The 15,310-nt window shown below is 33.3% G+C and overlaps 1 protein-coding gene across 2 annotated transcripts; it reads right to left on the bottom strand.

The window, feature by feature from the left end:
• Nucleotides 1-7,954: 7,954 nt before the first annotated feature.
• LOC129291309 (calcium-dependent protein kinase 13) lies at nucleotides 7,955-14,324 on the bottom strand. 2 transcript variants are annotated; one of them, XR_008588665.1, is made up of 8 exons: nucleotides 13,473-14,324; nucleotides 11,639-11,782; nucleotides 11,153-11,305; nucleotides 10,552-10,667; nucleotides 10,301-10,468; nucleotides 9,839-10,069; nucleotides 9,373-9,753; nucleotides 7,955-8,632 (listed from the first exon to the last, which is right to left on the bottom strand). XR_008588665.1 is itself a non-coding variant. In XM_054928598.1 (7 exons), the coding sequence occupies exons 1-7, from the start codon at nucleotides 14,095-14,097 to the stop codon at nucleotides 9,604-9,606; spliced, it is 1,587 nt and encodes a 528-aa protein (XP_054784573.1). In that variant the 5' UTR covers nucleotides 14,098-14,324; the 3' UTR covers nucleotides 9,217-9,603. The 2 variants fall into 2 exon arrangements, 1 of the variants encoding a protein (XP_054784573.1); XM_054928598.1 differs by lacking the exon at nucleotides 7,955-8,632 and having other exon boundaries at nucleotides 9,217-9,753.
• Nucleotides 14,325-15,310: the final 986 nt, after the last annotated feature.

Here is a 15,310-nt window from a genome sequence, read left to right as displayed (position 1 = left end):
AGCCCTTCACATTAGGGTCGGGCTTGAGAAATGAGGTTCAAAATAAAAAATCAGGCTTTAAGGCTCAGGCCCTTTAGGGCCGAACCCGCCCATATTCACAACTCTATTTTAAGGTACTAAACATTGTATAAGAACCCTTTTTCAATCTTTCATTTCTAAGATTGATGTTGAGAGTTGCATGTAGATCAAATAGTTGGATTGAAAGTGAACTACCATAAATTCCATTTTTCCACTCTTCTTTATTTTCCATAAACGCATTTATGCACAAATTTTTTTCCTTGCTCTAATTTACTTACCACCACATTGTTCATCCTCAAAACAACCAATTCACCATCATATGATGGTAATAAAACAAAAACTAGAATTTGATTTTGTGCATTATAAGAAATTTGAAAATTGATTAATTTTATTGTTTACTACTTATAAATAATTTAAAAAATGACTTGCAACTTTTGTCGGGATTTAAACGGTAATGAGTGAGAATTAGAACATCGCAGGACCTTACTATTAATTTATTCTATAGTGGACTCCTGAGAAAGTGAAAAATTGGCCGGTTTAGAGAGAGAAATGGTGAATTTATAGTTGTTAATATTAATTTTCTCTCCTATATATACATCTATCATGAAAAAAGTGAAAAATTGAGAAGACATGGACAAGTGGGGAGCTCCTTCACGTGCATGTCGCGTGGGAAGTGTCCCAAGATGAGGACAGAGTGAGTCGCCCAAACACAAACAAACACTCAACAATCCATTTTACTTTGGTGGCATCCTCTAATTCTCAGTGCTCTTCAATCACAGCATCATCATTTACCCACTTATACATTTTTCTTGTCCTTTTGCTTGTCTCCTTCCAGTCTTAATTGTTCCACATGACTCATGCTTTCGTTCTCAACTCTTCATACTTGTCCTCCATTCTTAATTATCACTCATGCTTTTCTCTTCATGCGTGTATGCTATCAACTTCTCATACCAATTAATTAAGCTCACTCAAATTGATATATATACCATGAGGGAGCGTTTTGTCCATAAAAGTGCTCTGATATACACCCTTCAAGAATGCTTTTGAGCAAAAATGTTCCCATATTGTCAAAATTTTAGAAATTACTTATTGATAATTTATTATAGTACGCTTTTGAACATATATAAATGCTCTCTTATCATTGCTATATAGGAACGTTTTAATAGTGCTCCCATACTTACAAGAGTGCTTACATGATACTGTTTTAAAATGTTCTTCTAAACATTTTTGCAGTAATGTGTAACTTGCCAACAAATTGACAAGCTACACCCTAGCTTACTCTAGAGTGTTTTCAAAGCTAGCCCAAATGAAAATCCATCCAAATCAATAATAACATTCATATTTAGAAATCATTTCAATCCATCTTCTATATATTATGTGACTCGACAACTATCAATGAACCTTGAATTAATGTTTCCAACAATTCATGGAATAATGAACTTTAACTACTAATGTCTTCAATTTACATGACTAGAACAATTTAATTTGATAATATAATATCAAATTTCATTTGGATTAATGCAAAGTGACATGTGACTAATAAAACAAAGCTTATAAAACTAGATGCCAGTTTTTGTGTATTTCATATACAGTCTATATGAGCCATACTATTTATGTTTAATGAATAATGTAACTTATTTTAAATTTTAAATTTTATTTTTATTCATAATTACCATTTTCCATTTTTTAATACAATCATAAAAATAAGTTATTCAGTGTTTTTCAAAGTTATCATTCATTCTTTTAAATCTTGTATAATCTTTTTCCTGTTGCAAGAATGCTTTAAATTTGTAATATTTTTTTCTTTTCTTGTAGAATTATGAAGACCTGGTATTTTCGGAATAATCAATATAATAACAATAACATTAAAAAAAGTACTAGTAAAAAAATTATTTCCATGACACTTGAATTTTAAATATCAGATTTTGTACCTTGAGTTTCATAAACTTGTGTCTTTAAAAATGATTTTTGTTTAGACTAAGGTAATTTACACTTATAAATTATCTGACTTGCTAAATTCCCCATCCACCTTGCTTAAGAGAATTTTAGATCATGACCATGTCATGATTTTAATCTTACCAATTTTTCATCTGAATCCAAAGTGAATTGAGTTATGCTGTGAAAATTAAAACCTTCATCCACCCTAACATCATACATAAATCATAAAGAATTTATTTTATTATTATTATTATTATTACTATTATTTGTTGTTGTTGTTGTTGTTGTTGTTGTTGTTGTTGTTGTTGTTGTTGTTGTTGTTTAACTAATCACATCATTCATAAATCATGAAAAGTGTAACTCAATTTAAACTCGCAATACAGGAAAAAATTGCGTTTAGTTTTAAGGGAAAAAACACAAACACACATACAGTGACAGCATTCACTTTCTCAATTTAATTATATTTAGGGTTTAACTTATAATATTATTGAGTAATTACTTACAATTTGTTAGAAGAAAATAGATAAAGATGAAACCGACCACGTGGTACAAACATCTTTTCCCAGAAACAAAGCCGTTTGCACAAAACATGCCAACATATATACAGTAATATTTGGCCCTTTGGTTTGTGGACTCACCAATTATGGTAAGTTCTATATATGTGGCTATAAAATAATATGATTTTTATATTTATGGTAACACCTCACTCTCCTTAACAAGTCATCATCAGCCAGCAACGTCTAAGTTATAAGGGATTGTGAAATACAATTGGAATCACATTATATGAATTGAATGGACTACTCAATATGTATAATTGGACTTGAAATTTCATTTTCAGTTCCATTTTGTCAAAATGAATCCAATTTGAATTATTTTTTTCAAAAAGAAATCAAATTTAAAAACTTGACTAACATGCCTTTCCATGAGAAATCATCGATCCAATATATACATTTTGTACTACTGATTGATCTACATTTGAGTTGCATCAGACCCCAAATGGTTTTGTCCTAAAAAAATGAATTAATGAAGAATCAGGATTTTTGTGCACTAAAAATTAATTGGATTAATGCAAATAGCCCATAAAAATCGAATTATATATATCACACACTCCACATAATACCCCAAATGCTAAAACCTATTCATGATGAGAATTATTTCTGCTGTATTAATTATCGTAGTATCACAAATTCCAATTATAAATTATTTTTAGCTAAAATAATCTAAGCAAAACAAAAGAAGATCTACCTATTAGGGTGTGGATAAAGATTAAGAGTTCAGATTCTCCCAATATATATATATATATATATATAAAGTCAATTCATATATCTGAATTCTTTTTTTTTTCTGGCCAAATATATCTGAATTCGAGTTTCAACAATATATTCAACCTTCATAAATATTATCATTGTAACATTATGACATAAAAAAATTAATAATTGAATATTGAAATAAAATATTATTTGGAAATGAACTATATATATCAATCCCGCACATTTTATTCCCCCGCATATATATATTGTGCAACTTTTTTGTAATATTTATCTACTTTTATATCTATATATATAAAATTCCTATAATAAATTATACCATTTACAAAAGATGAATGATAAGGTTTACTCTCTCAAACAAAGCTTAAAAATCTAGTCAAGACCAAAAGGAAAATGTTAAAAGGGAATGACATTTAAAGCTTAAAATATTAATTTAATGACATTAGGTTCTAAAATTTTGTTAAAAATTAGTTTTAAACATGGATTCAAACAGTTATAAATATGTAAATCTTCATTACAAATAAGATAGTTAAGTTTCATTATATCACATCAAGTGACTTACTATTGAGAATATCAAATGTATATAATTATTTAAGTCAAAATTTATAATTTATCTTGTAACAATTTTTTTCCCTAACAATCATTTGACCAAATTTAAAACATAATCATCCAAAAAGTTAGTCACTGTTGAATTTGATAACACTCACACCGCAACTTACTTGTTAAAGTCCATGAACATGATCATTTAGCATTTAAAATGATTGTGAAGTTGTATAAAACTAAAAGACTATCATGGGCCATTTATTTTAAGTTTGATTTGTTACATGATGTTATGCGATGCATAAAGTCATATCTTCATCATTGAAATATATGATTGGAGGTTGGCCCAAATATATATATATATATATATATATGATTCGAGATTCCAAACTTTTTTCTCCTATAATTAAGCATGAAAAACATAAAACCAAGAATAGAGTGTTACACTATAAAACAAGTATAACTTTGTTTATATCCAATCTCATATCATACCATCAAACAAATTCATCTATAATTTTTCAAAAATTATTGTTTACATATATAAAATCATTGATATAATCTTTTTTTGGCCAATTAAAAAGTCAATAATATAATTAAATATAAAATATATGAAGTAAAATCAGTGCCATCTCATGTACATGGGTTTTAATTAAGTTATTTTTGCTACCTTCAATCTATCGGAATATATATGCACGTGCAAACCAGGAACGGATCTTATTCTCATTAATCTCAAGGCAATTATTATGTAATTTATGTCCTAATCAACCATCTTGTGTGGAACAAGCCTAAGCCTAACTACCACAAGAAAGAAGATATCTCTACATATATTTTGTTTTTTATTTTATGCAATTTGGATCACTCATTAAGTGATATAAGAATAACATTTATAAAGTTAAAGTAAACATACCCATATAAATTTTATACTTTCCGCCGATAAAATTTAATCTAATTAATAAAAATTTAGTTCATAACTTATAAGATCATGGGATCAAATCCGACTGCTGATATGAGAACTTTATTGTTGAGCAATTTGTAAGTATCTTTGTACATGTTATTTAAACTTAGAGGTATGCTCGAACTTTGATGAGCTCCTGAAATCCAACTCAAATAAACTTTTGTATATAGGGAAAAAAAAGATTTTATACTTTCCTATTATTTTCAAAATTCATACAAACTTTCTCTTAATTTTAATAGGATTACACAGATGCCCTCTAATTTCAAAATATACACATACTTCGTTTAAAATGTTAAAATGACACAAATATCTTTTTTGTTTTTAAATATAAAAAATTCAAAAAGTGGAAGGAAATTAAGAAATTATGTGCAATTTCAGTGAAACTTAAGAGAAGATAACATATGTAAATACATGCTTTCTTTAAAACTACTATTTATATGATTTTCACAGTGTAGCCAAACACGATCTAAATACTCAATTATCTGAATTGAACCCATTCCTGCATCAAATCGATGAATAATATAAATTAAATTTCAATAATATCTACTAATCACACGAGTCGTTTGATGCATTCATTTTGCCAACGTGATCTAAGATGATATTCCAATTCCAGACAAGAAATTATCTAATTAACTTAATTAAATTCTCCATCAAGCTTCCAGTGATATTTCCTTTGTTTTTTATTATATCCACAGCTTCAATTGAAATTATTGAAAAAATCTTCTGGTTAATAATATTTGAATTTGATTGTTGATAAAATATAATAACATCGTGTAATCTCGTTATATATTATAGCCTCAACTGAATCTCTAGCAAATCCTAAATTTCAAAATGGTCAAAAGAGTTGGCATCAATGCAAGATTCCCTTTCAGGGGTGATGGACCAATTAAGAAAGCAGAAGATGGTGGAGGACATGATAGGACCAAGCACAGAGCTTCATTGAATTTAATCACATTTGACATATTCTACTCCTTTATTTATTCATCTAATTTGTTTGTGATCCTAATTCCTTCCTTGCTAGTCATATCCAGACTTTTGAAGCGGCTCAAGGATTTGACACGAACAAAAGACAAATCAAAGCATCGTTACTTTTTCTTCCACAATGCATATCAAGAATTCTCGAAGGCGTCGGATTACATGTGAGCCATGTGCTTATAATATGAAAAAAATATCATACCCCATAATAATATGGCACGTCCATCAAGATTTAGAATCCTAGCAAACCTACTTTTGTATCAAATTTCATTGAAAAAACAATTAAAAAAAACCCTCTAAAATAAAAAATAACAATAATTTGGTTTCATAAGATGTGAAAATATCTTTTAAATCTCAAAAGTCTCAATTGTTATTAAATTTTTAATGAAATAATAAAAATATTTCTTATAATTTTAAAAAAAGTGTAATAAAAAATTTATTCATTCACAATCTTAACTCTAAAACTCAAATCTAATTTACTAAATAACTAAAATAGTTTAAACATTTACAACTTTCTCTCAATATTTTACCAATCAACAAAGTGCAATAAAACTTTTTTCCTTCATAACTTTAATTTTAAAATTCACAATTTTAGTTTCATAAATAACTAAAATAATTTGAGCATTCGCAACTTTTTCTCACTATTTTTTTCAATCAACAAAATACAACAAATTTTTTTGTATTCACAACTTTGATTCTAAAATTCACAAGTTTAGCTTAGAAAATGATTAAAATGATTTAATCATTCACAACTTTCTCTCATCATTTTTTTCACTCTTTAAATCAAGAGGTATTTTGGTAATTTGATTAAAAGTTTAATGACAATTAGATCCCTTGAGACTTCAAAAGCATTATCACATATCACATTTCATATAACTATATTGTCATTTCGTTACTTTGGAGAGATTTCTGTCATTCCCCCGATTTCATACCCTTTCTTCTTTTTTCCCCTATTTACCATCCAATGTGATATCCACGTAAACATGACATCAACATTCTTTTAAGACTTTAGTGATATTCACCATATAAATGTATAGAGATTAAAATACTCGCATCACTTAAACTATCCTAAGATGATAATAGTTTTTTTTTTTTTTTGTGATTCTCTTGTAAAAAAGAAAAAGAAAAAATAATGGTAATGGCAAGACGCCATACTAAGGAATAAAAGTTAACTACAGGGCATATTAGCTAAGAACAAATTAATGCATCCAGGAAGAGAAGTATGTCATGTTTGGAACTCAACATGAGGCATAACAAGCAGTGGCTGAGCCAAGACTTTAGGTGAGGGGAAGCAAAATCTTAAAACTCAAAAGCAAGGATACAAAATATTAAAACTTAAAAATAGGTCAAAATTTCCAGAATATAAATGTAAAATATTAAAACCTAGACACCAAATTTATAATAATCTCCAAAATGAAGGGGGTGCCCCTCCACCGATAACAAGTAAGCCAATTTGCACAAGAATTTGCATCCTTAAAAACATAAGTCATACATGACCATGTTATAATTCATGCATGCTACATCAGAGCTATAATTCATTTAGCATGTTAATTTAATATGCCATGTCTACATATACATACACACATAAAACAATCTCTCTTTTATTACCAACCATGTATAAAATGAAAATCATGTATACATGAGAAAATTAGTTTAGAGGCTTCTTTCTTTCTTTTGGATATAATAAGCTCGTTAATTGGTGTGCTGACAAGTGACAGATAAGGATAGTGAATTTCCCTCCTCAGCTAAAACACCACGGGGCAAGAATCTGAACACTGGTACAAATACATTTTTAAAAAATGCCTTGCTCAATCCAAAGACATGAGACAAAGTCATATACAATGTTATAGCAACGGGGAAGTTGACAAGCCTCTAAAAATGTTGAACCATGTGATGTGTTGGGAAGTCAGAGGGTGAGAGGGAGAATTAGAGTCAGGTTCAATGTAATGGAAAGTGGTTTGACGCAGAAGACCAAAGAAAACTTGATTGAAGCTGATAAGCCGCAAATTGAAATGTTGGGTTCATGATTATCAGCTTCACAATCACAGGTGTGAGATGTACATAAGAAGCTTAGTGCCCATTAGGATTAGCATCAATTGGTCAAAAGGAACAATAATAATTTCTCCTCAAGATGTGGATACCACCAAAAGCAAACATTGACAGCAGCAGCCTAGAGATAAGTGCAAAACACATCTTTAATTCCATGCCTCTCACTCTTGTCTTTCTACCTTTACTTTTCCTTTTTTCCATTTTTCTTTCCTTTTCTTTTCTTTTTTTTTTTTTGGTGTGAGAGCAAGAGCATCATTTATCGACAAAAATTAACCTCCCTTTGAAAAACCCCTCCCAACAAAGTTTACTCTGCATGAAAGTTATCAATCAAGTATCAATATCATTTGATTTAAAGATGAAAGCCCATTTTTCACTTGATTTTGTATTATTTAATTTGATTTTTTTTTTTTTGCTGTGAAATTTTTTTTTTCATTCATTTATTTCCATAAACAAATGACATTTTTCATTTATATATCATTGTAATCAAACAAAATGTTAAGAGTTAAATCTCAACAAAGAACATAAAATATAGTCTTACATGTTTAATATTATGTCTTATCTGGTTGATATTTTTTATTGTTGAGATATATTTTGACATCCTTAATGCTATACAATACAAAATACCTACAACTTGAGTATTATCGTTTTCTTCTCTTTTTCAGGGGAGGCCATTGCACAAGATATCCCACAAATCACATAAAAAATGAATAATCAATATTCAAGATCCAGCAAGACAACATGCATTGTCGTAGATCATTTAGCAGAAAATCCAGATATGCGGTATTTGTAAACTTCCATGGGCCCAAAAATTTCCACCTCCCAATGCCAGAGCCTAATAATTGAAGCATTATGGCCCAACCCAAATGCACCTAATCATGTTGAATGGCACCTACAAGAAAATGTGTCGGAAAAAAACTGTAGAAAAACTCCTCCTTTCTCACTCGCTATCTACAAACACATTTAATGGAACTAAAAGAAAATATCATATTAAGAACCTTCAACATAGCACAAACATTTTTCTCCTTTACTGCTATAATACGAGTCAAATATAAATAATGACCAACTGTGTGCGCGTGAATGTTTCATCCACCCAATCAGCATAAATGCTTCATTTTTTTTTTTTTTCAATGAAAGCATGTTTCATCTTTTGTTATTACTAGTTACACGCAAGAGCTCATGCTTTGAGACGATAGATACCAGATCATCAGCGTGCCTTTTACTTCGAAATCCAACTCAAAAAATAAGAAAATGAAACTAATCAAAAGACAAACATGTGATCACTTCAGACACTAGAGAACAGCTTGAGTTTTGTGAGTAGTTATCAAGTTCTTTAAACCGACGAATTGACAAGAGATTTTTTTTTACCAGACTCAACATATGTTGTGAATTGTAAGTATTCATCTAATGCATCGTGACAAGAAGCACCCAAAAAAATCACAGCTAGAAGGTCAAAAAACAAAATTACAGCTATCAGATCTCAGGAAAGAAAGAATTAATTTTCAAAATAAAGTCCAGAATGCAAAAACAAGGCATTACTTTGGTAAACATATGCTGGCAGCACTAAGCAGTTTGATTCAACATGTTAACCAGAACAGAGGGTAAGAAAGGTTAAAAAGACAGGAATCATACATGTCACACACCAATGGCTCTAAGGCAGCTTGTTTTATGGAAGCAACAAGGGCTCGTATGCAGGTGCATGCAGCTCCTTCCCTGACTTGCACAGCACCTGGTCAATAGGCAAACATCTAACAAGGGAACCAAATAATAATCACAAAGAGATCAGGTCCAGAATGTAAGAGGAATATTACACTACTTCGTAATGGTAGATTTAAAAAGAGGGGCCACACCCACACTAGACCGCTACTCAGTCCCTAAGTTTACAGAACCATCTTTCACCAACTTCAAGCTCAAGCTGTTGAATCTCCCTCGTGAATAATGCCTAGAGGCTTTCCTCCAATCTGTTCCAGTTTTCATCATAGATACAAATTCATCATAGCTGATACGGCCATCCTGTGATTGTGTAAGCATGTCAGAGGGTAAGACTCATCTTCATATCAAATAAAGGTGGGAAGGGGGAACCGTATGAACCATGTACCTTGTCTGTGTCTACTTCCTGGAAAATATCATTTGCTACAACTGTACAATCATCTGCACCATCCTCCGTCAAGGCATCCCGTAGCTCGTCTGGTTCAATATAGCCATTTCCATCTTTGTCAAAATAGGAGAAGGCTTTGTGAAGATGCTCATCATTAGCCATCCTTTTTAAATGCAGGGAAACAGCAACAAATTCTCCGTAGTCAAGTGTTCCCTTCCCATTAGTATTTACCTGTTGGCAATATAAAAGGGTTCAATTTGATAGCTAGAACACAGTATTCCAAGCTATGTTGTTAAATTGAAATTTTCAGCAGTGCAAAATGTAGTGAACGAAATGCTGTTATTACTTGATGAAGGGTACACTACCAAATAATATAAGTTCTTAGGCAGATAAGTAAGATGAATACGAAATGCTGTAACTTGTAATTCATGCAAGATAGTAAAATGATTGAGTTAACCATACAGCTTCAATCAAACTCTGAACTTCAGACTCAGCAAGTTGAGATCCAAAATTTTGAAAACCCGCTTTTAGATCTTCAACAGAAACAATGCCATCATTGTCACTGTCCATCTTCTTGAACATTTCTTTGATGTCCTCCACTTCTTCAGTGGATAAGAAATCAGCAATGACCTATTTTCAAATGTACAAATTTAGCTCTATCTCACAGGGAATATACAGTAAAATCAGATTAAATATTAACAGATGCAACCAACCCTCAGGGCTTTTCGTTTGAATCTGTTCATCATCGAAAACTGCTTAAGCCTGGACTTGACTACATCACCAAGGGGAATGTTAGGAGCCTTCTTAGCATTTTGAAGCCAAGGATGTTCTGCAAGCACAAAATTAGCACATAATGAGTAACATGTGGGAATGAGAAAGCCCTTCACATTGGATTAACTAATCTAAACATCATCTAACTTGAAAGCAATCAGGCATGGGGGCAACTTCAGACTGGATGACTTACGTTGCAAATGCATCTCATATTTAATTATAATATGGATATCAGTTCTCATAACTTACGTTGATTGATGAGCATTTACAGAACTGGAAACAATGCACAGCATCTCATATCTAATTATAATATGGATATCAGTTCCATAACTTATGTTGATTGATGAGCATTTACAGAATTGGAAATAATGCACAACGCATAAGGAGAGGGGTAAATTGAATTGAAGAACCCAACATATAGGAAACATTATAAGGGTGTAGAAGTTAGCACCTACTAACTACAACATAGTATGCAAAACAGGAAAAATAAAATAATGGCATCCCTCTGATAGAGAAATTAAGCACAAAATAAATGGAACATACCGAGCACCTGCTTGGCAGTTAATCGAAGCTTGGGATCTGGTTCTAACATTTGCCTAACAAGACTTTTGGCACTCTCTGAAATACTGGGCCAAGGTTCCCGCTTGAAATCTATAAGACCTCGAAGAATCGCCTGTGCAACCCCCTGCTCAGATTCTGCATTATAATTAACCTCATGGTAAAATAAGATGTTTTCCTGTGACTTGCAAGACGGGACCAAAGTTCACAAGTAGGAAGCAACTGCGCATGAACCAAATATGAGATAGTAATGTACATGGACCAAGCAGAAGCAAAAAAAGCTTCTAGCCTAAAACCCTAGCACAAGAGATATAACTTATGTCGATCTCTCTCATTCCATATTAGAACTTTGATGTATAAGGGCATGAGCATTGATACAAAGACCAGGAGCAAGCATGAATGTTCCTATCCCAGACATGGTGATTCACGTAATGTCCATGCAGATAGTACTGCCAGAGGGAATGCAATTACCTGCCCAAAATGGGGGAACACCACAAAGCAAGATATAAAGAATTACTCCCGCACTCCAGATGTCTATTTCTGGCCCATAGTTCCGCTTGAGCACCTCTGGAGCCATATAATATGGACTTCCAACAATTTCTGAGAATCTCTCACCTGAAAATTCGAATAACACCCATACACTAGCATCATAGAAATCATGTGTGTATTCTTCAAGCAAGGGCATCGAAAATATAAGTATGCAGTCTAATGCTATGGGTTTGGAGTAAGAAGACAATCAAAAGAGGGACCAGAACAAAACCAATACCTAGTCAAGAAAATAGAATTGTGATTGCAGCATCCTAAAACTTCCCCACAATTATAGTTATATAAATGAACGGTCAAAGCAGAAAATTAAACTAAAATAGCATTTCCTTACACATTGAGCACTTCCAGGTTATCCCAATGAAAAGGGGGAAAAAAAAAAGCAAGCAGTTTATGTTGTCTGAGCAACTCCAAGCGCTTGCCATGGGGAACAATTCTTTATCACATTATTGATTATTGATATATACCTGCCGTCAGAGATATGATATATAGCTCCTGTCAGAGGTATGATATATCTATATATACACACACACCATAACCCTTATCCCAAAGCTTGCATTCTAGATTTCTAGTACAAGTTTTTCATTGCCATGATATGAAATCCTTTGTGACCAAGTTTTCAGAATTCTTGACAGTTCATATTGCTCTTTTAAATTATATGCAGTAACCCGGGACCCAGCACTAATGATTGTACTTGCCTACCTACAGTATGTAACTAACAAGCTAAGGTTTTGCTGATCTTTCACCATCAGCATTAACCCAGATTTAAGATTAACCCTACATTTCTAGTTCTGGATTTACAATGGACCAATGCAAGGGCTCCATTAGCAGAGTTATATTTTCAGATATGTAAAATGAAGGATTTAGGTAGTTCTTTGAAGAATGGAGAATTTGATTCTTGTTGACTGATTAAGACTTAGGAGTATATGATTTTAGCCTGCCCAGAGCCAGGCTACATGTCTGAGATAGGGAGCAAATATTTGATAGGTATAAGTATGGCCATTGAGTCTGTCTGCTAAGGGCTTGAATTAGAACAGTTCAAAAGATTTTAGTCAAACATCAGAAGCCCTGCACATCCCATGGATACTAAATAGGATTTTTCTAGATTATTTCATGCTTGCAATTCCAACATTCTGTGACTACTAACTATTAATAACAGTATCAATTATCAATTATTATGTAACTACTTAGTATATTAGCGTTATCAATTATTCTTACATTAGTGGGTCATGACCTGACAAACAGAAAAGCGTGATTCCACTGACTTAAGCAGCCAATGATATATTATACATGGAAGCTCATGATCATGGGCAGATAGTTTATGAAGAATAGGTTGTCCATTTTAGTTCAAGCGTTCAACAATATACTTTTGACAAGTATGATCCACTTAAATAATATTTTTTCCGCATGTCGATGGGGGGATATGGATGATAAAGAAATCCACTGCATCCACAACCTAGCTAGGGATCATAACCGTCCCAAAGAGTAGAGATCCACTAACAGAATTGTCTAAAAGAACAAAATTTACACAACAATATAACAATGCACTTCAACGAACTGCCTGCGCAGCCCATTAATATTAACTAATCCTCTCCGCCAACCCTCCAACCCGTCGTCCAAGACAAAGGCAAAACAACTGATGGTATCATGAGATATTTTTTTAAAATTCATTAATCCTAGCTTCTCACACCTGAGATATAAGGCTCCATAAGGTTCCATAAGGCACGATAAGACAACCAGATTCCCGTATTAAAATTATTACCTGGCTTGAAGAATATAGACAGGCCGAAATCGATAGCCTTCAAAGGTGAATTCTCTTTCTTATTGGCGAACAAAAAATTCTCCGGCTTCAAGTCCCTATGAATAACCCCATGCTTGTGACAAAGTTGTACAACTTCTACAATCGTCCTTGTGACCGCAGCAGCAGCTCGCTCAGTATAATGCCCACGTGCCACGATGCGATCGAACAGCTCACCACCCTCGCACAATTCCATGACCAAATGCACGGCATTGTCGTCCTCACACGCTTCCTTCAAGCTCACAATGCTGGAACTCTTGGGCAAGTGCTTCATAATGGCCACCTCACGCCTGACATCCTCAATGTCCACCGCAGTCCTCAGTTTCCGCTTGGAAATGCTCTTGCAAGCCAATAACTCCCTAGTTTCCCGCTCAATACACAGATAAGTCACACCAAACTCGCCTCGACCAAGCTCCCGATCCACCAAGTACTTCTCCTCTATGTTCTCCTTGGGCACATCCGTAAGAACCGTAACCCGATTCTTCTTGGCGGCGTTGGAGTCCCTCTTGCCGTGATCGTGGCCGGAGAAGTTGGCGGACTTAACATCCTCCCTGGCAACAGCAGCCGGAGATCTACAACAATTCCCCATCCCGACAGGACCACTGCCACCAAGCCCTCGATCTCGTCACACTGATCTTACGAAACAGTGAGAAATTACAGAATCTAGGGCTTCACATGATAATGCAGAAACCCTAACCCTAAGTAAGAGCGGGAAAGAGGTTCTGAGGGCACTGTGATATCGAAGCTAGAGAGAGGGGGGAGGTAGAAAGGGGGAAGGAGAGGGGTGACAGTGAAATCAGTGAGAGTGTACGGTAACGGCTGGAACGCTTTTTTAGCAAAGGGCACGTCTTTTGGGTAATTATTATATTTCACTTTTCAGTTTTTGTTGAATTGTCTGAATTATTTTTAATTGATTTATTTTACATCGTCGTCTTTCTTTACGGTCTGTGAAGCCTGTCGGCTGCGCTTCTCTGTCGGAACGGGACGGAGGAGAAAGGAGTTGCCAACTCAGAGAAGAGGCCGTCCTTTGAAAAAAAATTGAAGGTTTTGTTTAGGTTTGCATTATGTTATTTGTATCTATAAATGCAACAATAATTAAATGTTTTTCATGCAGAAATGTTGATGTTGACATGCTATCATGCGGAAGAATTCTTATTCTTAGATGCTCCTTGTTAATTTATATCCATGCGTGTTGCTAGTGTATAAGATTTAGTGTAGCAAGTGAAAAAATTATGCTCAACATTAAATACATTCAAACATGTCTATATATATTTATTCTTTTCAATTTTATTTACAAGTCACTTCTAACATACTCTCTTCAATCCAGATTATAAGTCACCTTTTAGAAGGCAAACTTAGTCTATAATATTAGTCACTCAGGTCAAGTTTTTGTATTTCAAAATAGAATTTTCAAAATACCCATCTCTTTTTCTTTCTCACTTTCTCTTTCTCGATGCGTCTGACCTACTCTCTCTCTCTCTCTCTCGCTTGTTCTCTCATCATCTTCGGCCTCTCTTTGTCAATCGCCTCTCTACTGTCAAGCTCCCCATTTCTCTATTGCAATTCCTCTTCCGTTGTAGATCACACAAGTCTCGTTGATCAATTTATGTTTTGAGATATCACTGGATTCTCGTCGTTCAAGTCTAATGGAAGAATATTTCGAGGGTCTATTGTAGGATCAACTAATGGGGTGCGTAGTCGACAATTCTCTTGATAGGGAAGAAGATTTATGGTTGCTTGACTTCTCTGGAGAGGTAACCTCTCTAAATCAAAAGATTTTGAAGGCACCTCATCTGAACAAT

The sequence above is a fragment of the Prosopis cineraria genome, unplaced genomic scaffold (assembly GCF_029017545.1).
Source record: "Prosopis cineraria cultivar Desert tree isolate PC_DT_omini unplaced genomic scaffold, ASM2901754v1 PC13, whole genome shotgun sequence".
Lineage (NCBI taxonomy): Eukaryota > Viridiplantae > Streptophyta > Magnoliopsida > Fabales > Fabaceae > Prosopis > Prosopis cineraria.
Note: the sequence above shows the minus strand (reverse complement) of the source record. Positions and strands in the feature narration are given on the sequence as shown.

Excerpts from the sequence above, each read along its gene's own strand:
- LOC129291309 (XM_054928598.1), bottom strand. The coding sequence starts at position 14,097 with ATGGGGAATTGTTGTAGATCTCCGGCTGCTGTTGCCAGGGAGGATGTT. Across the intron at positions 10,668-11,152 it reads AACTGCCAAGCAGGTGCTCG|AACATCCTTGGCTTCAAAAT; the intron begins GTATGTTCCATT and ends TTGTGCTTGCAG. Across the intron at positions 10,070-10,300 it reads TTCAGAGTTTGATTGAAGCT|GTAAATACTAATGGGAAGGG; the intron begins GTATGGTTAACT and ends TATTGCCAACAG.